Source organism: Amblyraja radiata, chromosome 1 (assembly GCF_010909765.2).
Source record: "Amblyraja radiata isolate CabotCenter1 chromosome 1, sAmbRad1.1.pri, whole genome shotgun sequence".
NCBI classification, from domain to species: domain Eukaryota; kingdom Metazoa; phylum Chordata; class Chondrichthyes; order Rajiformes; family Rajidae; genus Amblyraja; species Amblyraja radiata.
In genome coordinates this window covers 7,975,877-8,000,235 of record NC_045956.1, presented here as the reverse complement: position 1 = coordinate 8,000,235, position 24,359 = coordinate 7,975,877, and the positions used below count along the sequence as shown (strand labels likewise).

Sequence of the window (24,359 nt, the reverse complement as noted above, 5' to 3'; positions counted from 1 at the left end):
GGGACTATAAAACCAGGAAGTATCGTGCCTCACTCACTCAGTCTCTGCCAGAACCAGGAAGCGAGAGGCTCACGGCTCTCTGAATAACACTGAAGGCACGTCTACTCCACAGTGAGTCCCCTTGATGTGGCTGTAAAGTGGCTGCAGCCCTTTTTTTAAAGTTTGTGTTCACAAAATGAATTTTGGTTGTCGGGTGTCTGCAGCCCAATTGTTTGCCTTGCCTTTTTTTTTTAACAAGTTTGTGTTCACAAAGTGAATTTTGGTTGTCGGGTGTCTGCAGCCCAATTGTTTTCCTCGCCTTTTTTTTAACAAGTTTGTGTTCACAAAGTGAATTTTGGTTGTTGGGTGTCTGCAGCCCAATTGTTTGTCTCGCCTTTTTTTTAACAAGTTTGTGTTCACAAAATGAATTTTGGTTGTCGGGTGGCTGCAGCCTAATTGTTTGCCTTGGCTTGGCTTTTAAAATCGTTGCAACAGTTGGATTGCCTGCCCAAGCATCCATACGACCCACAATGTCTATACTAGCCCTCTGGAAACCAGTACCTTCGGCCCGCAACACCCATACTTGCGCAACAGACAGCCCCCCCCACCACTGGCGAGCAGTATTGGAATTGGTGGAGAGGTGGAATATTGCGTTGGTGACCAGCCCTCCCGTGTGATGCTGGGACCCAACGGGTCCCACTTAGTCTAGTATGTAATAATATTCAAGAATGAGGTTTATATATTTTCAGACTTTTGGCTGGAAAATGAATTGAATCTGAAGGCCAACTTTATGGAATGGTGTAGCATAGGTCAAACGGTCTATTCCTGCTTCTAATTCCTGTTTTAATTGCATTGCCGACAGTGAATCCGTTTGCTGACTAGTTTATGTTTCGAATACAAAAATCACAGTTTTCGCCAACACATTCATCATTTGTTAATTTAAAAATGCACTGATAACTGGACCAAGTGTCCTTCCTACCTGCAGGTAGTCGACACGGTTCAAATGCAACTCCATGGCCACCGGTACTTTATCTGAAATGTCGGGAAGATCTAAGGAGGAGGGAGGCCCGACTGAAGACTGTCAGCGGGGAATCACCGGAGAGGAGACATTGGCGGCCAGAAAGCTCACGTTGAGACCCAGATTATAGATGTCTCGGTTACACAAGCGGCATCATAACCGCGCTAGGCCGCCCTCAGCTCGTCTCCAAGGAGATCCTAAGCGGCTCCTAACGCGGCAATCCGCTGGTTACAGCTTGTTGCACCCACGTTAAACCGCGCCGCTCATTGGTGTGTGCGTGGAGGCGACCGGAGGGACGTGGCAAGGTTTTTTTTTTAATCGAGGCTCAGAAAGGAGCCGAGCACCAGATTAAACCTTAGCTGCATTTTTCTGCAGATTCTCTCCAAAACATGCCGATTTTCAGCGCGACTGATTTTTAAAAAAATAATTAGGGCCTCAGTAATGTATTCACTTCTTTAACCTATTGCAATATCTGGAACTGCACTCCTTGAGAAACCGAGCACAGCTTCGGACTAGTTGATGCTATCAGCCCTTCACGATGTAATGTCTACGTTTTAGGCGATTTATTACGCTGCAATTGCTTTCTATCCAAATGAGGAATGCCTCCCATGATTCATACATAAGAGTGAGGAAGTCCTGCTGTAACTGAGCAAGAAATTAGTGAGATTACACTTGAATTACCATGTATCGTTGATGTGCATTGGTGGAATCGACCCAAGGACGAAATTTAGGTTAGCTGCGTTCTCCACAGCAAAGATACTAGAGGAGCCTCTAGTATCTTTGCTCCACAGCAAAGCCCCTGCTGCACGAACAATCAAAAGGGAGGGTACACAAAAAAATGCTGGAGAAACTCAGCGGGTGCAGCAGCATCTATGGAGCGAAGGAAATAGGCGACGTTTCAGGCCGAAACCCTTCTTCAGACTGAAAAGGGAGGGATGTGTCAGTGTGATTCTTTTGTCTTGTGCATCCTGCCCATCTCCTTTTTATTCCTGCTGCAGGCACCCCTTTCACTTTCTTATTCTCAGTGCTCTGACAATGACAAGAAAGTGAACACATTACCTTGACTCCAAAAAGAATACACTTTGCTATATCCTTCATAATACTCCCAAGTACTTCTGTGACTTTGCATTGGATTCAAAGCATTTTTACAACATAACAGTTTCACATAAAACATGGTGAAAACTCAAATGAGCAAAACATTATTTCTCAAGTAGAATTAATGCTGCGAGTTGATTCTGGTTTCTAAAATAGACAAAAAAAATTTGCAATGCATAGATTCGTTCAAGATGGTATTGAATATTATGCAACTGGCAGCGCTTCAGAAAATAAAGCAGTCAATGCTTGCATGCAGCAAGGTTCAGACAGTAATTTGAAGCAATTTATGGGACCAGGGCCAGCATTGACCAAAGAGTCTCACCATCCACTCTTAACAGACAGTGGCAATATCCCAAGATCAATAGTTGAAGTCCCAATTGACCATAAACTTAACAGAATGTTCCCTAAATATTAATGTGACCACATGAAAAAGTTAGAGGCTGGGTGTCCTCCAAATAAATGACTTGGTCCCTGACTCCCTGAAGGCTTTCAATTGTTTACATTGCAAAAGGCAAGTGTGTGATGAAATGCTCTTCTGACCAGGGCAAATGCAGTTCAACATCACCTAGAACAAAACACCCAGCTTGATTTGTGCCCCATTCATTAACTCAATGTTAGTTTCTGCAACAGCAGCATACACCATTACAAAATACGTATCATAATTACACATCTTTCCCAACGACACGATTCACATACTTGAGTGAAAATGCTGACATTTATGTCTGTTTTAACAATCTGCAACTACTTGCGGTGTAACCTCTCTGGGAAAACGTTTGCTTTCATTTTCCTTCCAAATTTTGTCAAATTAAGTTGTTGTAAATTTATAACATTCAATATTAATGGTGTTAACTAGTGTACCTAACAAGCATGAGACAAAATAGCCAGAATAAGATGTCTGAAATACAGATTGAGAGTTTCGTAAACAAAGCTATCACACCAAATAAAAATGAGAAGCCACCAAATGGCAAACCACAAGAATAAAAAGACAAAAAGCAATCAGCAAACTATAAATCATGCACACACATACAAGACTATCAGAATTGCATTTTACTTAAGTAAAGAAGGATAAGCATACAATCTGTCATGAATCAGACAAGTACTGAAATAATGAATGCCAGAAAATATGTGGGACACAAAATAAATCAGAAGAATTTTACATTCTTGGGCAGGGAAAGAAAAGGGAATATTTAAGTTTCACGTCAAATATTGGCTTTTCATGCAATTGATAAACAGATTGATTTGTATAAAAGTTTACATAAATTAATTTACTAATTTTATCGCTTTTATCGGTGTATGCAATAGATTACACTACCAATTAATCTATGATAAATTGATATATCGGAACCTTGGATATCACATGTAGGAGACAAACTATTTGATCTTTAGGTGCATGTATCAGACGTCGAGACAGAACTGCAAATCATAAAATACACGTTAACATTAACCAAAGGTAGGATAGAAAATATCCATCAATTAACACAAATTCACAGCACTTGTAAGTTGCAAATCATTTTAAAGAAATCAAAGATATGTGCTCCATAATTCCAACAAATTCAATATTTATTGACAAGGCACATTTTTCAGTACAAAGCACACTTAATGCAGTTGTTTTATTTGAATGACGTATTGGTAAAATCCAATGTGGATCTTCTTTCATCTGCTAAACAAGCTTCCATCTTTTCTTCCAATTTGATTGGTCCTAATTGTCACACTAGAAAACAAAAAGACAAACATAATTTATGTGCATAAGCTTCTGCTGGCAAATGTTCTATTATAAAATAGGAATTAAAAAAATATTTTAATATATGAGGCTGCTTATGCAAACAAGTATGATTATATTTCACTACAGCCACAAATGTTAGAGTTGTTATGATACAGAATGTGGTTCATTACCTGGTAAATATAATGGTTTTGTGATATTACATCACTCTAGCTTCTTAGGATTGTTAACAGCAACATAGTGGTACAGGACAACGAGTAGGAATAGTGATACCCCCAGCATATTGGCAAAGATTGCCAACTGTACGTCCGTGATCATCCTAAAAAGAAAGATAAGACCACCATATTAGGAAAAAGTGCAAAGTAAGTATGCAGTCCATGGTAAATTTACATAGTTATGACCAAGAGTCATTTTAGAATGGCAACCCAACAAAATGACTGGATAACATCTCAGTGCCAACTGTCATCTGGCACAAACTCTCAACTGTTTAAGTCAAATCAAGTCAATTTTATTTCTATAGCACATTTAAAAACAACTCTCGTTGACCAAATTGCATAAATACATACGTACAGCGCTCCCTCAGAGGACCTCAAGAAACACTTGTGAGTAGAAATGGGTTTTAACTCTAGATTTAAAGGAGTGGGCAGTTCTGATGAGATGAGGGATGCTGTTCCACAGTTTAGGTGCTGCAACCGCAAGCTTAATACAAGCTCATACACACGTCGCCCGAGCTTAAACCTGGACCACGGGATAGTCAGTAGCCCCCAAGTCGGTCGACCTGAGGGACCTGGAGGTAGAATGGTGGGCTAGAAGATTTTTGATACAGGTGGGAGGAGCCTGAAGTTGATTCTGTACCGTACTGTGAGCCAGTGGAGAGAGACCAGAATCGGGGTGATGTGGTCCCTTTTACGGGTACCCGTCAGAAGTCTCGCTACGACGTTTTGGACCAATTGCAGACGGGACAGGGATGATTGGCTGATGCCAGTGTAAAGGGAGTTGCAGTAATCAAGGCGGGAGGAGATAAATGCGAGGATGATTTTTTCAGTGGAGAAAATTAGTTAAGGAGAGATTGAAATACAAGTTTCAACAAAATCAGAAAGCAGAAAATAAAGTAACAAGAAAGTGCTATTTCTTCTTGTTATAAACAAAAGTTAAAATTAGCAGCAGGTTATATACCTTTTGATATGGTGAGGAACATGAACAATGCAGGTCATTAACTTTCCCAATGAAACAGGGCCTTCAGCACAACTTTCCCACACTGACGAACATGTCCCATCTACACTAGTCCCACCTGCCTGTGTTTGGCCCATATTTACAATACAATACAACACAATTTATTTGTTGTCATTTGAACCTCATTGAGGTTCAAACGAAATTTGGTTTCTGGAGTCATACACACAAGAAAAAGAACCAAGACACAACACAATTTACACAAACATCCATCACAGTGAATCTCCTCCTCACTGTGATGGAAGGCAAAGTCTTATCTCTCCCTTGTACTCCTCATTCTCCTCCCGATGTCAGAGTCAAAGCCCTCGGCGGGCAATGGTAAGTATGTCCCGTGGCCATTAAAGCCGCGCCGGGTGATGCAAGGCCGCGCTCCGGGTCTTGGTGTTGGAGCCCCCGGCGGGCGCTAACTAGTCCCGCGGTCATTTAAAGCCGCGCAGGGCGATGATGTAAGGCCTCGCTCCAGGTCATCCTCAACCCCGCAACTCGGGCGGGAGAAGTCGCCGTTGCGGAAGCCCCGAAAAGCGGTCTCCCACCAGGGACCCGCGGGCTCTGGGTGTCACTGTCCACCAGACCTGCGGTTTGAGCCTCCGAATCCCCGGGGTCGGGTCGCAGCAGCGCGCCACCACAGCTCCTCCCGCTCCGAACTCAGCCAGCTCCACGATGGTGGGTAAGTCCGCAGGCTCCGTGACTGGAGCCCCAGGTCGTTCCGGTTGGAGGCCGCTCCACGGTGCTAGGCCCCAACGACAACGGAGACCCGACAGGGAAAAGGTCGGGTTCTCCGTGCAGGGGAAAGATTTTAAAAGTTTCCCCCACCCCCCGCCCCCCGCACACATACCCAGTAAAAAAAAAAAAAGCACTTTAAACTACATTCAAACGCGACAAAAAATAAAAAAAACGACAGACGGACTGCAGAGGCCGCTGTGACGTGAGTCTCTAAACCTCTCCTATCCATGTACCTGTCTAAATGTTTCATAAACATTGCAATGGTACCTGCCTCACCTACCTCCTCCAGCAGCTTGTTCCATACACCCACTACCCTTTGTGTAAAAACGTTACCTCTCGGGTTCCTATTAAATCTTTCCCCCCCTCACCTTAAACCTATGTCCTCCGGTTCTCGATTCCCCTACTCTGGGCAAGAGACACTATGCGTTTTCTCAATCTACACCTCTATAAGATCACCCCTCATCCTTCTGGCTCCAAGTAATAAAGTACTAGCCTGCTCAATCTCTCCCTACAGCTCAGGCCCTCGAGGCCTGGCAACATCCTGGTAAATCTTCTCTTGCCAGCTTGACAACATCTTTCCTTTAACATGGTGCCCAAAGCTGAACACAATACTCTAAATGTGGCCTCACCAACATGTTATATAACTGCAACATGACCTCCCAACTTCTATACTCAATAGTCTGACTGATGAAGGCCAATGTGCCAAAAGCTTTTTTGACCACCTTGTCTACCTGTGACGCCAGTTTCAAGGAACTATGAACCTGCACACCTAGATCCCTCTGCGCTACAACATTTCCCAGAGCTCTGCCATTCACTGTGTAGGTCCAGCCCATGAGGATTTGAGTTTAGGAGCAAGGAGGTCCTACTGCAGTTGTACAGAACCCTGGTGAGACCGCACCTGGAGTACTGTGTTCAATTTGGTCCGAATATGAGGAAGGACATTATTGCTATTGAGGGACTGCAGTGTAGGTTCACCAGGTTAATTCCTGGGATGGTGGGACTGACAATGATGAAAGAATGTTTAAAGAAGGAACTTCTTAATGCAGCTGCTGGAAAATCGAAGGTAGACAAAAAAACCGATCGCCCAACACCTCCGCTCGGTTCGAAATAACCAACCTGATCTCCCGGTGGCTCAGCACTTCAACTCCCCCTCCCATTCCGAATCCGACCTTTCTGTCCTGGGCCTCCTCCATGGCCAGAGTGAGGCCCACTGTAAATTGGAGGAGTAGCACCTCATATTTCACTTGGGCAGTTTACACCCCAGCGGTATGAACATTGACTTCTCCAATTTAAGGTAGTCCCGGCTTTCTCCTCCTCTTCCCAGCTCTCCCTAAGCCCACTGCTTCTGCCTCTTCCTTTCTTCTTCCCGCCCCCACCCTCACATCAGTCTGAAGAAGGGTCTCGACCCAAAACTTGCCCATTTCCTTCGCTCCATAGATGCTGCCTCACCCGCTGATTTTTTTCCAGCCTTTTTGTCTACTTATGATGAAAGAATGGGTTTGTATTCACTGGAATTTAGAAGGATGAGAGGAGATCTTATAGAAACATATAAAATCCTTAAAGGATTGGACAGGCTAGATGCAAGAAAAATGTTCCCGATGTTGAGGGAGTCTAGAATTAGGGATCACAGTTTAAGAATATGGGGTAGGCCATTTAGGACTGAGATGAGGAAAGACTTTTTCACCCAGAGTTGTGAATCTGTGGAATTCTCTGCCACAGAAGGCAGTGGAGGCCAATTCACTGGATGTTTTCAAGAGAGAGTTAGATTTTGCTCTTTGGGATAAAGGATTTAAGGAATATGGGGAAAAAGCAGAAACGGCATACCGATTTTAGATGATCAGCCGAATGGCCTACTCCTGCACCTATTTTTCCATGTTTCTCTGTTAGACTTCGCAAAAATGCAACATCTCACATTTCTCAGTATTAAATTCCATCAATTATTCCTCAGCCAACCTGCCCAACTGATAAAGATCCTGCTGCAATTTTTGACAACCATCTTCACTATCTACACCACCCACCTTTGTGTCAATTGATTAATTAGATAACCATTAAGATATACTGACCATCTTTACTTTTAATCCGCTTAACAATTATATCAGTCTTGCAAAATTCAATTAAACTAGCAAACACAGTCCTTCATCTTTGAAAAGGTTGGGGAGGAGGAGGCGGAGGCTCTTTAAAAAATATTTCTCTCTGACGTGGATTCCATCACCAGTAGGAATACAGTTGGCCTATCTTATCGAATTACATTATTTGGGGCACAGATCCAATCACATGTATTTTCATAAGTATAGAGAATATAAACTAAATTTAATTAATCCTTCATAATTCAACATCTTGTCTGGTATAATTCCACGAATCCATGTGTATCTTTCCTGCATTGTGCCTAAAGTGCAACATAATACTCCAAATGTAGCATAATTCTCCTCAAGCTTTGGAACTAAGATAAAAGCAACATTCCATGAGCCTGTTTGTTACTTTTTAAGCCTGTCCAATAGTTCTTTCGTATATGTAGAACCCTGCCAAAACTTTCCAGTCATCATCCGAATTGATTACAGAAAATTCAGCACTTTAAATTAAATAACAGGACCGCTGCATTTTTTTATCACTCGTCAAGGCCACACAAATATAATTTCAGTGTTATAAATACAATTGGGAAGTTCAATGGTACTTCATTGTCACATGTACCTAGGTAGAGTGCAATTCCTTTTTTGCATGGTTCAGTAAATTCTTATTATAGATAGGCACAATAATACTTGTACAAAAGTGTAAAAATAGTAGATTAAACCGAGATGTCCTTCTACCAAAAAAAAACCCACCAAGATGTCAATGGACAACAGGTGATAACATTTAGTATATTTGATAGAGGCACAAGGAACTATAGATGCTGGTTTACAAAAAAAACCTCACTGCTGGGGTAATACAGTGGGTCAGGCAGGTTGAATGCCCAAGTGCAATGGAAATGACAAAAAGTGGTAGACACTGCCCTGTCCATCACAGGTACTGACCTCCCCACCATGGAAGGGATTTATAGGAGGCGCTGCCTCAAAAAGGCAGCCAGCATCACCAAAGGACCCTCACTGCTCTGACCATCTCTCATTTCACTCCTGCCATCAGGAAGAAGGTATAGGAGTCTGAAAACTGTGACCTCCAGGTTCAGGAACATTCCCATTTACCATCAGGCTCTTGAACATTACAAACACAAACTAAACTACGATGGTCTTGGTTGCACGCGGGACTTTGAACTTTTGTTTTACGCTAACATTTTAAATTTTATTGAGTTTTCTTTTGTTTATTGTGTTATCTATGAGTACTGTATTTACAGAACAGTTGCAAGGAATTTGGCAAATGTATCCAGGAAAGTTTCCTAAGGCAATATGTAAGAGGGCCTTACATGGGGGAGGGCAAAGCTCTTATGAAATTGGGATGGGCAAGTGACTGAAGTGTCTGTGACTGAGCCTTTTGCGACCAGCGACTACTGGTCTACCGGCTTTAAAAGAGTTCTGGATAAAGACAGGGTGGACCCACGAGTTAAAATTCTGAATTGGGGCAAGGCTAACTTTGATGGTATTAGACAGGACCTAGTTCAAGTTGATTGGAATAGGTTGTTTGTGGGCAAAGATATGACTGGGGTTGAAGGCATGCATGTTCCTGTTACATTGAAGGGCAAGACATGTGGGAGTAAGAGTTTGGATGACGAGAGAAATTGTGGTTCTGATCAGGCAAAAAGAGGCATGAGTGATATTGGCAGCTGCGAATAAGTGTTTCCCTGGAGGGATTTGAAACTGAGGAGCATACCTTTGAAGGAAACTAGGGAGGCAAAAAGGACTCGGGAGATAATGAGATTGTGTAAGTGCATTAAGGGATAAATAGAGAGGAAACAGGACTCCCTAGGTGCTTTCTATCCTAAGGTGTATGAATGTAGATAAATCTCACGGGCTTGATTAAATATATCCAAGGACATATATCCAAGGACAATGAAATTGGGCACCCTGGCTGAGATTTACAAATCTTCATTAGTCACGTGAGGTACATGAAAACTGGAGGATGGTTAATGTTGTGCCTCTCTTTAAGAAGGCCTGCAAGGAAAAGCCTGTGAATTATAGGCCAGTGAGTTAGTTACTGGACTCACTTAGTTAGTAGGCAAGTTACTGGAGAGTATTCTGAAGGACAAGATATATATGCATTTGGATAAACGGTGGCTGAGTAGGAATAGTCAACATGATTTTGTACATAGGAGATCGTGGTTTACGAGTTTTTGAAGACGTAACAAAGAAAGTTGACGGGGGCATTGCAGTATACATTAACAAGGTTCGCATAGTGGGCTGCCCTAGAAGGTTAGATTGCATGGGATCCCGGGAGAGCTAGTCGACTGGATAGAGAATTTGCTTCATGGAAGGAAGCAGAAGGTGATGGTGGAAGGTTTCTTTCAGATTGGAGGCCGGTGACTAGTGGTTTGTCCCAGGGATCGGTGTTGGGGCCATTGCTGTTTGTGGCTGTCTATGATTTGGATGAGAATGAACAAGGCAGGGTTAGTAAGTTTGCAGATTACATTAAAGTGTTATAGATAGCAAAGATGGCTATCAAAGATTACAGCATTGGATCGGTTACCTAAGTGGGCTGAGAAATGGTTAATGGAGTTTAATGCATACATTTGAGGTGTTGCATTTTGGGAAGTCAAACCACGATTGGATCTGATTTGTGGAGGAAAGAACTGCAGATGCTGGTTTAAACCAAATATCCTATAGGATCGCTATAGGATCTTTGGTTTAAACCGAAGATAAACACAAATGCTGGAGTAACTCAGTGGGACAGGCAGCATCTCTGGAGAGAAGGAATGGGTGACGTTTCGGGTCGAGACCCTTCTTCAGACTCAATCAGTCAGAATCGACCTCATTGTAGTCCCTCGGACCATCTCTAATCAGACTTTATCTTGCACTAAACATTTATCCTGTTCCTTCCAGCACACCCCTTCACTACCCGCCCCCCCAGCTATTTATGTCAACGCACATTAAATGTCTCTGTTTCACGCAGATGGCCTAGTTGCCCCTTACGATTATTAAATATACTTTTACGTGTAGGATGCGCCGCTTCGACAGGCAGGTGATGAAGGAGAGGAGCAGCGCTGTGCGGACGCGGGCGGGCGAGCGGACTCACCTTGTGGCAGCGGCACGTCCCCCGATACCCGACCTCCGGCCACGTCGCCACCAGCGCCTGCGCGGTCCGCACTACACGTCACTCGGCACACGTCACTCGCCGGGCAACGCCGCACGTCACTCGCCGCGCGCACGCCACACGTCACTCGCCGGGCAGCGCCGCACGTCACTCGCCGGGCAGCGCCGCAGAGCCCGGCACGTGACTGGGGGGGGGGGGGGGGGGGAGGTGAGATTGACGGTTAGGAGGCGGCGCTTGTCGCTTGACTGGAGGTTGGGGGGAGGGGCGAGGAGGGAGGGGGGGGGGAGATTGACGGTTAGGAGGCGGCGCTTGTCGCTTGACTGGAGGGAGGGGGGGGGGGGGGGTGACGGGGGGGGGGGGGGGGTGAGGGGGGGGGGGGGGGGAGGGGTGACGGGGGGGATGGGCGTCGATGACAGGAGGTCCGTGAATCATTCTGAGTGGTGGCGTTAAATAGCGTCGCTGTGCATTTTATTATTTAAAATAAAAGAACTCCCGCTAAACATTCCGTTAGCTGATACGTAGCGAAAGAAAACATCTCACAGCCATTGTGCACAACCTTTTAGTCTGGTGTTGTCGCCTTTATCAATTCTAAAACATCACCTTACGTCAGCTGCATTGGTGGTTCAGTGGTAGAATTCTCGCCTGCCACGCGGGAGGCCCGGGTTCGATTCCCGGCCAATGCAACACTATCTTTTTTTAAAACCAGAGAATTTGAATCTGAAGAAGGAGAATTGGGTTTATTAAAAAAAAAAAGCTTTCCTAATGAATTCTTCGCCACTTTTCAGTTTGTATTTTTCAAAGATGAATTGGGGTTGAGAGGGATAGATCAGTCATGATTGAATGGCAGAGTAGATTTGATGGGCCAAATGCCTCAATTCTGCTCCTAATTAACTTATGAAACACATCTTCTGCAACACATTGCAGTGGGTGGTATTGTCGATAACAAAAATGGTTATAACAATTACAGCAGGATCAGGTACTTTAACAACATTTAAATGACATATGGACAGGTACATAGAAACATAGAAACATAGAAAATAGGTGCAGGAGTAGGCCCTTCGAGCCTGCACCGCCATTCAATATGATCATGGCTGATCATCCAACTCAGTATCCCGTACCTGCCTTCTCTCCATACCCTCTGATCCCCTTAGCCACAAGGGCCACATCTAACTCCCTCTTAAATATAGCCAATGAACTGGCCTCGACTACCCTCTGTGGCAGAGAGTTCCAGAGATTCACCACTCTCTGTGTGAAAAAAGTTCTTCTCATCTCGGTTTTAAAGGATTTCCCCCTTATCCTTAAGCTGTGACCCCTTGTCCTGGACTTCCCCAACATCGGGAGCAATCTTCCTGCATCTAGCCTGTCCAACCCCTTAAGAATTTTGTAAGTTTCTATAAGATCCCCTCTCAATCTCCTAAATTCAAGAGAGTATAAACCAAGTCTATCCAGTCTTTCTTCATAAGACAGTCCTGACATCCCAGGAATCAGTCTGGTGAACCTTCTCTGCACTCCCTCTATGGCAATAATGTCCTTCCTCAGATTTGGAGACCAAAACTGTACGCAATACTCCAGGTGTGGTCTCACCAAGACCCTGTACAACTGCAGTAGAACCTCCCTGCTCCTATACTCAAATCCTTTTGCTATGAAAGCTAACATACCATTCGCTTTCTTCACTGCCTGCTGCACCTGCATGCCTACTTTCAATGACTGGTGTACCATGACACCCAGGACTCGCTGCATCTCCCCTTTTCCTAGTCGGCCACCATTTAGATAATAGTCTGCTTTCCTGTTTTTGCCACCAAAATGGATAACCTCACATTTATCCACATTATACTGCATCAGCCAAACATTTGCCCACTCACCCAGCCTATCCAAGTCACCTTGCAGTCTCCTAGCATCCTCCTCACAGCTAACCCTACCCCCCAGCTTAGTGTCATCCGCAAACTTGGAGATATTGCCTTCAATTCCCTCATCCAGATCATTAATATATATTGTAAATAGCTGGGGTCCCAGCACTGAGCCTTGCAGTACCCCACTAGTCACTGCCTGCCATTGTGTAAAGGACCCGTTTACTCCTACTCTTTGCTTCCTGTTTGCCAGCCAGTTCTCTATCCACATCAATACTGAACCCCCAATGCCGTGTGCTTTGTGGATAGGAAAGCTTGAGGGATATGGGCCACACAGGTGCAAGTGGGACCAGTGTAGATGGGGCATTTTGGTTGTCATGTACAAGTTGGGCCGAGGTCCCTGTTTCTGCGCTGCATGACTTTATGACACTATGACGTCAAGACATCACACGGGTAATTTTTATAAGAGATTGGCGGTTTCCACCTGTGGGATCAAAGAGTCCCGATAAAAATCCGAATAATATGTGAGTGAGCGTGAGAGAGAGAGAGAAAGAAATGAGCATCAAAGATTAAGGATCCAATAGCTGGTCTCATGTCTTACACAGAGAACGTTGGTTGGGAATCATTGTGCCCCCTGGATGGACATCACTGTAAAAATCTTCCTATCATTATGGACCAATCTATATTTTGCTGCTTCATCAATGATCATCCTTCCACCACAAGGTCAGAAGTGACTATATGTTGACAATTGTTGTTCTGTTCAGCTCTGTTCAAGTCAATTTATTGTCATATACATAGGTAAGGTTAGGTACAGGTACAATGAAAATCTTGCCTCCAGCAGTATCATAGACACATAGATTCAGACAACAAACAAAAACCATAAATTATAAATAGTATCTACATGTCTGTAGAGTTCTGTTGTTCGGGTAGGATTAAGGTTGTGCAAGTTGGTTCAAGAATTGGATGGACACTGGAAAGTAGCTGATCCTGAACTTGGCAGTATGGGACTTCAGGGTTCTATACTTCCTGCCCAATGGTAGCAATGAGAATAGGGAATGGCCGAGATGGTGGGGATCTTTGTTGATAGATGCCACCTTCTTGAGGTAGCACCCCTTGTTAGTGCGTTTGATGGTAGGGAGGGTTGTGCCCATGATGGATGAGTCTGCAGCCTCCTGAGTTGCTGTGGGATGGAACTTCCGCACCAGGTCATGATGCAACCAGTCGGGATACTTTCTACGTTGTTAAAGAGTTTTCAATAACATGCTGAATTTCCTCTGAATCCCCTTCAACTTCTAAGAGGGTAGAGGTATTGGTGCACTTTAGCATCTTCTTCTTGAGTATGGCGTGCACAGCCTAAAGTTGTAGGTCAACTTGTTCTATTTGATCTTCTGTTTGTGCACATCGGGCTGAATGCATTAGTCAAAAAAGGGTGGGCCACGTGAAGGTTGCAATCTCCAACCCCACTTTACCATGATTGTATTGTGTCTTTTTATAATACTGCACACAATAACGTGACAAAGGGGGTCAAATTTCAAATTCCTTCAAAAACATTGACAAGCACGTTATTGGGTTCATGCCTAACATAGTATCAACATAAAATATAAGAAAAGATAGCATATTGATGGCAAGTTTCTGAAAATGGCATCAGAATACATAAATACATTTGTGTAACGGTTGTCGCATGGAGTCCACCAGTGACCTGGTTGGCACAGTAAGTGCACGTATTTCTTATTCCTTTCTATGTTTATGAATACCACATGGAACAATAAAATTGCAAATATCGTTTCCACTTTATTCACCTGATCATGTAGTAGAATACTCCATCCATCTGAGTGGACACCGCAACGCGCATTACACCAGGGGTCGGCAAACTTGTTCTGCATAGCGGCCAGGACCCATGTCTGTTAGCGGATGATGGGCCACATCTATCGCCACAGTGTAACACTTGGTGTTGTTTTTCGCATTAGTTTTCACGTGTTTTTCAATCAGTTTTTTGCAGTTCCCAGGTCCCTCGCCTGTCCCGGGACTGGCTGTAACGCGCACGCAAAATATATCATAAACGGTCGTTGTGCTTTTGATACCACGATGTTTGTGATATATTAAATTTGAATATAAGAAAAAATAACTAACTCGCCCAAAAATCACTAATGCCATAGGATACCTCGTTGGTGTTTGTGAAAAGCATTAGAGGTTTGGAGCCTCCGTGGTTTAACTTACGGATGTACCGATCCCGATAACGGTCGCTGTGACAATGGACAACAAGCACAACGACCGTTACGGGATCTTCGCGAGGCGGAATACCAGACATGTTGCTGAATTTTTCTCCTGGTATTGATGAAGATATTTTCCTAGATCATTATCAAAACGTATATGTATGAGGGGCCATATGAAGTTTATTTATGAATTAAATATTCATGACTAAATGTGGCAGAGTTTTTCATGTCACACTTTTGGTGTCCAAATTGGTGGTGAAACGATGAAAATTTGTCTGATGAAAAAAGTTTTTGACTTTCGGTCTTGAAGTTATCTAATTTATATCTGTTATTTATAAGGTTATTGGTGTAAAAAACGAAATAATATTTTTGTTCCTCAAAATCTCTCTAGTATTGTAAAAAGACTCATGTACATGCTGGGCTCAGAGTATGCCATTCAAGATATTAATGCTCAGGCATTTGAAATTGCTAACACACTCTGTTGCTGGCTAACCAATGAAAACTGACATGTAGTCTTCCGACCTCCCCTTTCAGAAGTCAATGATCTTGCTGACGTTGAACGAGAGGCTGTTGTTGCGGCTCCACTCAACCAGATGTTCTTTCTCTCTCCTGTGTGCTGTCTCATCACCACCTGTGATTCAGCCAACAACAGTGGTGTTGGCAGCAGATTTGTAGATTAGTTTTTTAGTGGAGCAGTCGGCTAAGGATTTAGTTCAAATTTAGGAGCAAAAGGATTAATTTACATAATCTCAATGAACATTAGTGCAAAGGTATAAGAGCAATAGCAGAGGATAGATTGGCTCATGAATAGCTTGGTAGAAAAAAAATGGACTGCTAGTTCATTAGATCTCTTTTTGCAAGCTGGTTCAGAGGCACATTGGTCAACAGGTTAGAAGATATTTAGTTGTCTTGGGAGTGCATAATTCTAGAAAAATGAGCGGCTAAAAAATAAGCTTCTTTGTTCCAAAACAATGATGTCCTTTATCTTAATCATATAGAGAAACATAAAATCAAACGGTTGTAATAAAATAAAAAATGTTGTGAAGGAAAGGAGTAAGGAAGTAATTATTATGAAAGCAGACTTACATAAGAGTGAAGGATAATACAGGGGAAATAATTAAAGCATATAAATCAATAGAATCGGAAAATAAACAACAAAACAGGTTGTCATCGTTGAATAATGAGCCTCTAGATCATTCCAGACAGGGCGGATTAATCTGTCAAATGTACTAGTGTTTGCATCGTACCGCTGCGTTAAGGATACCACCAATGTTCTCCATTTTAGGAGAGGGAATTTCAATTCCCTTCCATTGAGATCAGCGGATGCTGCGCGATTGAGGATTTCTAAGGATTGTGGATTAAGCAAGGTTTGAGATGATGAGCTGTCTGAAGAAGGGTCCCAACCTGAAACTTCACCCATCCTTTTTCTCCAGAGACGCTTCCTGACCCGTTGAGTTATTCCAGCACTTGGTGTCCATCTATTGATGATGGATTGCATAATGTGGACCCAGATTCCCTATGAGTCACAATGCCATTTCCCCTGAATATCAAACGCTTCTGTTCCGTGAGATGACAGTTTTAATAGTCAGTGTCATGTTTAGGAGGTGCTGTTATGACTGTGCCATTTTGAGTCAAGAATATTTAACGGTCATATGTACCGAAGCGGAACAATAACATTCATATTTACAGCAGGAAAACAAACCTGTAAACACAGTACATATAAATAATATAATAAAACAATTTTAAAAAGGTTCAATAAAAAAACCCAATATTAGTGCAAAACAAACCAAAAGTCCAAAGCCCCTAATGCAATCAAAACAGTTCATAGTTGGGCGTTCAGTTGGTATTTGTAGCCTTCAATAGCCTGCTATTGGGAGCTTTTGGGAAGAAGCAATTCCTTAACCTAGAAGACTCCCACACCTTCTTCCCAATGGCAGGAGTGACATGAGGGCGTGGCCAGGGAGGTGTGGGTCCTTGATGATGCCAGCTGCCTTTTTGAGGCAATGCCTCCTACAGATCCCTTTGATGATGGGGAGGTCAGAACCATTGATAATGTTCACCACTTTTTATAATCTCCTTCATTCCTGGTTGTTTGAGTTGCCAAACCAGGCCATGATGCAACCAGTCAATATTTTCTCTTCTGTACAACTGTAGAAATTCAAGAGACTATTTGTTGACGTTCTTAATTTCCACAATCTTCTTAAGAAGTAGAGGTGTTGGTGTGTTTCTGTATGACTGCATCAATGTGCTGGTTCCAGGACAGAGTCTCAGAGATATGGACATCCAGGAACTTGACTCTCTCCACCACTGACCTATCGGTGAAGACAGGTTCGTGGCTCCTCAGCCTTCCTCATCTAAAGTCAACAATTAGATCCTTGGTTTTTCTGATGTTGAGAGCAAGCTGTTGTTCAGGCATCATTTAATCAGATGATCGATCTCTCTCCTGTGCTCTCACTCATCATTTTGCGTAGTTCGTCCAACAATAATGGTGTTGTCGGTGAATTTAAAGATGGAGTTGGCACTGTGTCTTGGGCATAGAGTGAGTATGGCAGGGGGCTGAGGTGAACACAGCCTTGAGCTGCCCCTGTGCCTATGGTTGTGGAGGTGAAAGTGTTGCCAATTCATACCGACTGTGGATGAGGAAGTCGAGGATCCAGTTGCAAAGGGATGTGCCAAGACCCAGTTCCCTGAGCTTTGTAACACCTTTGGAGGATATGATGGTGTTGATTGGTAATCTGCAGTCGATGAACAACAGCCTGATGTATGTGTTTATATTGCCCAAGTACTGCAGTGCAGAGTGGAGCGCCAGTGAGATTGCATCCTCCGTTGATCTATTGTGGTGGTAGGCACATTGTAGTGAGTAGGAAGGAACTGCAGGTGCTGGTTTAAGCCGAAGATAGACACAAAATGTTGGAGTAACTCAGCGGGACCGGCAGCATCTCTGGAGAGAAGCAATGGGCGACATTTCATGTTGAGACTCTTCTTCAGTCTGAAAAGAAGGGTCTTGACCTGAAACGTCACCCATTGCTTCTCTCCAGAGATGCTGCCGGTCCCGCTGAGTTACTCCAGCATTTTGTGTCCATCTTCAATTTTCTTCGCCCCGCTCGGAGCCCCGCGCAATGTCGCACACAACTACATACCCCTCCGCACTTCTAAGTGGGACCGGCCCCGCGTGGCCATACGATGCCCGTGCACCTCAACGCGACCACGAGGTTGCGTAATTTGCGTGCCAAGGACACGTAAGTGGGACAGGCCCTTTACAGCTCCAGAGACCTGGGTTCAATGCTGAATAAGGGCGCTGTCTGCACCGAGTTTGTACATTCTCCCTGTTATCTGGGGGATTTTCTCCTTGTGCTCTGGTTTCTTCCCACATTCGAAAGACGCACTGACTTGTAGGTTGACACAAAAAGCTGGAGTAACTGAGCGGGTCAGATAGCATCTCTGGAGAAAAGGAATAGGTAAAGTTTCGGACCCGCTGAGTTACGCCAGCTTTTTGTGAACATCTTTGGTTTAAAGCAGTATCTGCTGTTCCTTCCTACACATACTGGTATGTAGGTTAATTGGCTTCTGTAAATTGTTCCTTGTGTGTAGGATACAACTATTGTGTGTAGGTGATTATTGGTCAGCATGGATGCCGTAGGCTGAAGTACCTGTTTCTACGCTGTATCTCTAAAGTCCAAAGTCCAAAAGGAAGGTCTGAAACAAGCCCTGACTTTGAGTTTAGAAGGATGAGAGGGAATCTCATTCAAACATATAAGATTGTTAAGGGCTTGGACACACTAGAGGCAGGAAACATGTTCCCGATGTTGGGGGAGTCGAGAACCAGGGGCCACAGTTTAAGAATAAGGAGTAAGCCATTTAGAACGGAGACGAGGAAACACTTTTTCTCACAGAGAGTGGTGAGTCTGTGGAATTCTCTGCCTCAGAGGGCGGTGGAGGCAGGTTCTCTGGATGCTTTCAAGAGAGAGCTAGATAGAACTCTCAAGAATAGCAGAGTCATGGGATATGGGGAGAAGGCAGGAACGGGGTACTGATTGGGGATGATCAGCCATGATCACATTGAATGGCGGTGCTGGCTCGAAGGGCCAAATGGCCTCCTCCTGCACCTATTGTCAATTGTCTATTGTCTATTTATGAATGCTCCCCTCCACATCAAGAATAATAATGAAGCCCGGCTGCATGAAGATCGCCCTCATCCAAACAAGGTGGAGTGTACGCAGTAGAATATTAACATCTAAACATTTGTCTATCCTATGTTCTTCACCACAGGAAGAAATTGATTAGGAAGAAATTAAGGATGATAACAGCAGATTCACCAGTTTCTCCGTCAGCATAATTGTCATGTTACTGCAGTTCATCAACTCTTAATAATATTATGTTCAGTTTAACAGCATCAATTTCTTTCTGATCAGCTAGTGGATCAAAAACACATTGCATCACGTTTTTTGATCACGTTTAAAAAAAAAACTATTCTTGTTCAACAATGTTTTTAAACCGTTGAATAATAATGAAATATCAATATGTTTAAGAAGGAACTGCGGATGCTGGAAAATCAAAGGTAGACAAAAGTGCTGGAGAAACTCAGCGGGTGCAGCAGCATCTATGGAGCGAAGGCCGAAACGTCTGAAGAAGGCTTTTGGCCCGAAACGTTGCCTATTTCCTTCGCTCCATATATGCTGCTGCACCCGCTGAGTTTCTCCAGCACTTTTGTCTACCTATGAAATATCAATATTTTTGAAGTGTCCAGAAGTTAAATGCTTTGCTTCGAAAGAGAGTGGGAGAGAATTGGTGGTGGGTGGTGGTGGTGGGAGGGGAGGTGGGGGTGGGGGGGGGGGGGGGTGGAGGGGGGGGGAGGGGGGTGGAGAGGGAATGGGAAGAGAAAGAGAGAAATGATGGTTTGTGGTGGGGAATGTTGTAGCCCCAAGTTAGTCATCTGAGATTGGACAGAAAAATCTAACCATGAAATTACAAAAGACTGTTGATGCTGGAAATCTGAAATATAACCAGTGCTGGAAACACGCACCAGGCCAGACTGCATCTGTGGAAAGAGGAAGAGAGTTAATGTGTCAGATCTTCCTCAATCATATCCAAACCTTTTTATGAATCCAACAACAGTTCTCCACTCCACGTCCAGGAGTGGTCGTGCTTTTGTTGCATTTCTCACATTTTCGATATCTTGTCTCTCATTCACTCCATTCACTCCCTTTCCTCCTCTCTCTCATTTCCAACTCTCTTATGTTCCTTCACTTTCTTGTAATCTCTCTCTCTCTCCCCCTCCCCCTCCCCCTCCCCCTCCCCCTCCCCCTCCCCCTCCCCCTCCCCCTCCCCCTCCCCCTCCCCCTCCCCCTCCCCCTCCCCCTCCCCCTCCCCCTCTCTCTCCTTCCTATTACCTGAATTTTCCGAATTAAAAAAAAAGTCTGTTCATGAGATATTGACCTAAATTAAAACTGAGGAAATTATAACAACTTGAGCATCACAATGGCCTTGTGAAATTCTGATGTTATTAATTAGGTGAGAATCTCTATTTTCAGGTGCAAGATTATCACATATTAAAAATTAATGATTTTTGTGCTGCAATGGGATTTTTGATTCCCAAGGATTACATTTTGTTCAAGCTTTGAAAAAAACCCACAAAGACTTTGATAAACAAGTGTAATATTAACACATTAAAAGATAGAATGAGTTCCATGATGTATCTGTCAACAATTTGTATGTTAGAGAGTAGGGGGGATAAGTGCCAATGATCAAAATTTTGCTTTCATGTGAAAAGTTTTTAATGAGCCACAGAAATTAATGGGTATTGAACATAAATTACTTCCCAATCACACATCTAAAGTGTTTCTGATAATTTGAAGTTGTGCAGTGTTGCCAGATTCTGATGGGATGCCTCATGTACATTCCATGTTATCTTTTCACGCTACCCCTCGTATATTATGAAAAATGGGAAATAAATGGTTTCAAATGTTATAACGAATGCCAATGAGACTGGATAGTTCTCAATTTTTATTTATTTAGCGAATGCAAAGTCCTTTAGCCAAGCAGTTGCCTCTTGATCTGCTGTATGAAGGGTGACAAGTCCTCCTTTGAGTCTTTGTTGAGGGCATGCTTCAATGATGTGTTGCATTGTTTGTTGCTCTCCACAAGCACACCGTGGGGTTGGGCTGCTGCCCCATTTGTGAAGGCTGGCCAAGCAGGGGCCATGTCCAGTCCTGAATCTATTCAGCGTCGTCCACTGCTTCCTTGGGAAACTGGAGGACCCGGCAGGAACGTACAATTCACAGCAAAAACGTGCAAACTCCACGCAGATGGCAGCCGAGATCAGGATCAAACCTGGGACTCTAGAGCTGGGAGGTAGCAGCTCTCCCAGCTGCGCCTCTGCACCGCCCCTGGTTGGGGGGGGTGGGGGGGGGGTCCTTCTGCAGTTGTACAGGGCCCTAGTGAGGCCCTAGTGCAGTTTTGGTCTCCAAATTTGAGGAAGGCCATTCTTGCTATTGAGGGAGTGCAGCGTAGGTTCACAAGGTTAATTCCCGGGATGGCGGGACTGTGTATATGCTGAGAGAATGGAACGGCTGGGCTTGTATACTTTGGAATTTAGAAGGATGAGAGGATATCTTATTGAAATATATAAGATTATTAGGTGTTTGGACACACTAGAGGCAGGAAACATGTTCCCGATGTTGGGGGAGTCCAGAACCAGGGACCACAGTTTAAGAATAAGGGGTAAGCCATTTAGAACGGAGACGAGGAAACACCTTTTCACACGGAGAGTTGTGAGTCTGTGGAATTCTTTGCCCAGAGGGCGGTGGAAGCCGGTTCTCTGAATACTTTCAAGAGAGAGCTAGATAGGACTCTTAGAAATAGGGGGATATGGGGAGAAGGCAGGAACGGGGTACTGATTGTGGATGATCAGCCATGATCACATTGAATGGCGGTGCTGGCTCGAAGGGCCAAATGGCCTACTCCTGCACCTATTGTCTATTGTCTAATGACATTGGAGGCATCCTGCACATTAGATTAGATTAGATTAGATTATTTAATGACCACACAGTCAAGCTGGTGGAATTCAGGTTCAGTACAGGATGTTACAAGATAGGCTGATTCCCGTCAAACATAACATAAAACACAACATCATACAATATACAGTACATGCATGGGGAGGATATGTGCTGTTATCATAGTGTGTTCAGAATTCGGATTGCGTGTGGGTAAAAACTGTTTTTAAATCGAGATGTCTTGGCGGACAGTGAGCTGTAGCGCCTTCCTGATGGCAGCAGGTGGAAGATGTGGTGAGCTGGGTGGGAGGGATCAGAGATGATTTTCTTCACCCTTGACACAGACCGTTTGTGATGGAGTGATTCTATTGATGGAAGGGGAGTGCTGATGATTTTGGATGCTTTGTTAACTATGCGTTGTAATTTATTACGGGAGTGAGTGTCTAAACTGCTGAACCAGACTGTAATTGATGAAGTGAGCATGCTTTGGTTGATGGCTGTGTAGAATTTGATTAGAAGGTGTTTCCTTACTCTAAACTTCTTGAGCTGGCGGAGGAAGAAGAGTCTTTGGTTTGCTTTTTTGTAGATGTGATTTGAATTGATTTTCCATTTGAATGGGAAGGCACTCTCATGGGAGAAAATCACAGAGTAAACCTTTGGTAGAAATAAGTACAAAGGGCAAGATCAAGCAAAATCAATGTCCATCAGGATGCCATGCCTTATGGATTTTGGGTGGGAGTTAAAAGACTGTGAGGCTGGAGTCTATGGAGGGAAGATCTCACGAGGAAATGAGGTTCATAACTATATGGAAAATAATGGTTTGTTAGTGGCAGGATTATAGACCAGTGGGAGGTACGAAGAGGTATCTGAAAGTTGACTTTCAGCATCTGCAAAAGTAATGTTCTGATGACAATGTGAGGTTTGGACCTTAGTGGATGGAGGGCTACAAGTTAAGAAGGGGTGAGATTAAAGTGAGCAGGGCCAGATGAAAATTTGAGATAGTCAAGGAATTATTAGGAATCATCAGTAAATAGGTTTAGAGGGAGTCTATGGACAGAAGGAGGGCTCCAGTTGGATTGGGAATTCTGGAGATGGGAGAAAGGAACAACAGTGAGATGAAGAGTTGTGGTAAAAAACATTGGGCATGGAGGTGAATGTGACATAGAAACATAGAAACATAGAAAATAGGTGCAGGAGTAGGCCATTCGGCCCTTCGAGCCTGCACCGCCATTCAATATGATCATGGCTGATCATCCAACTCAGTATCCCATCCCTGCCTTCTCTCCATACCCCCTGATCCCTTTAGCCACAAGAGCCACATCTAACTCCCTCTTAAATATAGCCAATGAACTGGCCTCAACTACCTTCTGTGGCAGAGAATTCCACAGATTCAAGTTCAAGTTCAAATTTATTTGGTCACATACACCTTTAGGTGTAGTGAAATTCTTTTTGCCATGCAGCACATAAGAAAGAATACAACATGACAGTAATAGATAGTTTCAACATCAAAACATCCCCCCACAATGAAAGGCACAAAGATTCACCACTCTCTGTGTAAAAAATTACAGATGATGAAGAGTTAAACGTTATCTCAGGTACGGAAATTTTTACGATGGAGACCTCATTCAGAATCAAATGGTAAATCGGTAAAAATATGGTGAGGAGTCGAAATGTAGGTGTCAGAGGCAAGGGGGAAGGATCTGGGGAAGTATTTTTAGAATTCATGAGCTATTGAAGTTTGCGATCTTTTACATTTGAAAGGAAAACAAGTATATTGAAACACCAATGTGCCAACAACGCATGGAATTGAGCATGTATCTCAGGATACAACTGTACTACTGATGGAAGAGACACAGACACCCATTGCAAATCGTGGCTGGCTGTGTTCATCATAGGATATGATTAGTTAATTGGACAACAAGCATTATGTGGGGGCACAAAAATGATGCTGAATCGTGGGGTTAGCTCGGGTGCTGCTAACGCTGTGTGTAGGAAGCTGAGCCTGAATGAGGCACGATAGGTACAAGTTATAGACAGTAGACATTAGACAATAGGTGCAGGAGTAGGCCATTTGGCCCTTCGAGCCAGCACCACCATTCAATGTAATCATGGCTGATCATCCCCAATCAGTACCCCGTTCCTGCCTTCTCCCCATATCCCCTGACTCCGCTATTTTTAAGAGCCCTATCTAGCTCTCTCTTGAAAGCATCCAGAGAACCTGCCTCCACCGCCCTCTGAGGCAGAGAATTCCACAGACTCACCACTCGCTGTGAGAAAAAGTGTTTCCTCGTCTCCGTTCTAAATGGCTTACTCCTTATTCTTAAACTGTGGCCCCTGGTTCTGGACTCCCCCAACATCGGGAACATG

General features: G+C 43.8%; 2 protein-coding genes and 1 non-coding gene across 5 annotated transcripts in view; 1 reads left to right on the top strand and 2 right to left on the bottom strand.

Annotated features, from left to right (window-relative positions):
* Nucleotides 1-1,224, bottom strand: part of bbs7 (Bardet-Biedl syndrome 7) — a 57,774-nt gene extending 56,550 nt beyond the window's left edge. The window contains exon 1 of one of the 2 annotated variants that reach the window (XM_033017181.1): nt 959-1,224. In XM_033017181.1, the coding sequence (XP_032873072.1) occupies nt 959-994 (36 nt within the window). In that variant the 5' untranslated portion in view covers nt 995-1,224. The remainder of the gene's footprint in view (nt 1-958) is intronic. The other variant, XM_033017182.1, reaches the window with a different exon arrangement.
* A 1,900-nt stretch (nt 1,225-3,124) lies between these two features.
* LOC116970537 (dolichyl-diphosphooligosaccharide--protein glycosyltransferase subunit 4) lies at nt 3,125-10,987 on the bottom strand. 2 transcript variants are annotated; one of them, XM_033017180.1, is made up of 3 exons: nt 10,923-10,987; nt 3,986-4,131; nt 3,125-3,803 (listed from the first exon to the last, which is right to left on the bottom strand). In XM_033017180.1, exon 2 carries the CDS (start codon nt 4,128-4,130, stop codon nt 4,017-4,019), a length of 114 nt encoding a protein of 37 aa, XP_032873071.1. In that variant the 5' UTR covers nt 4,131; nt 10,923-10,987; the 3' UTR covers nt 3,125-3,803; nt 3,986-4,016. The 2 variants fall into 2 exon arrangements, with proteins under 2 accessions (XP_032873071.1, XP_032873070.1); XM_033017179.1 differs by lacking the exon at nt 10,923-10,987 and adding an exon at nt 10,841-10,918.
* Nucleotides 10,988-11,552: 565 nt separating this feature from the next.
* On the top strand, nt 11,553-11,623 carry trnag-gcc. Its single transcript has one exon. It is a non-coding gene; the product is annotated as a tRNA-Gly (tRNA).
* The last annotated feature ends 12,736 nt before the right edge of the window (nt 11,624-24,359 follow it).

What these genes read in the sequence shown, in the direction of transcription:
- LOC116970537 (XM_033017180.1), bottom strand. Translation starts at nt 4,130, where the DNA reads ATGATCACGGACGTACAGTTGGCAATCTTTGCCAATATGCTGGGGGTA.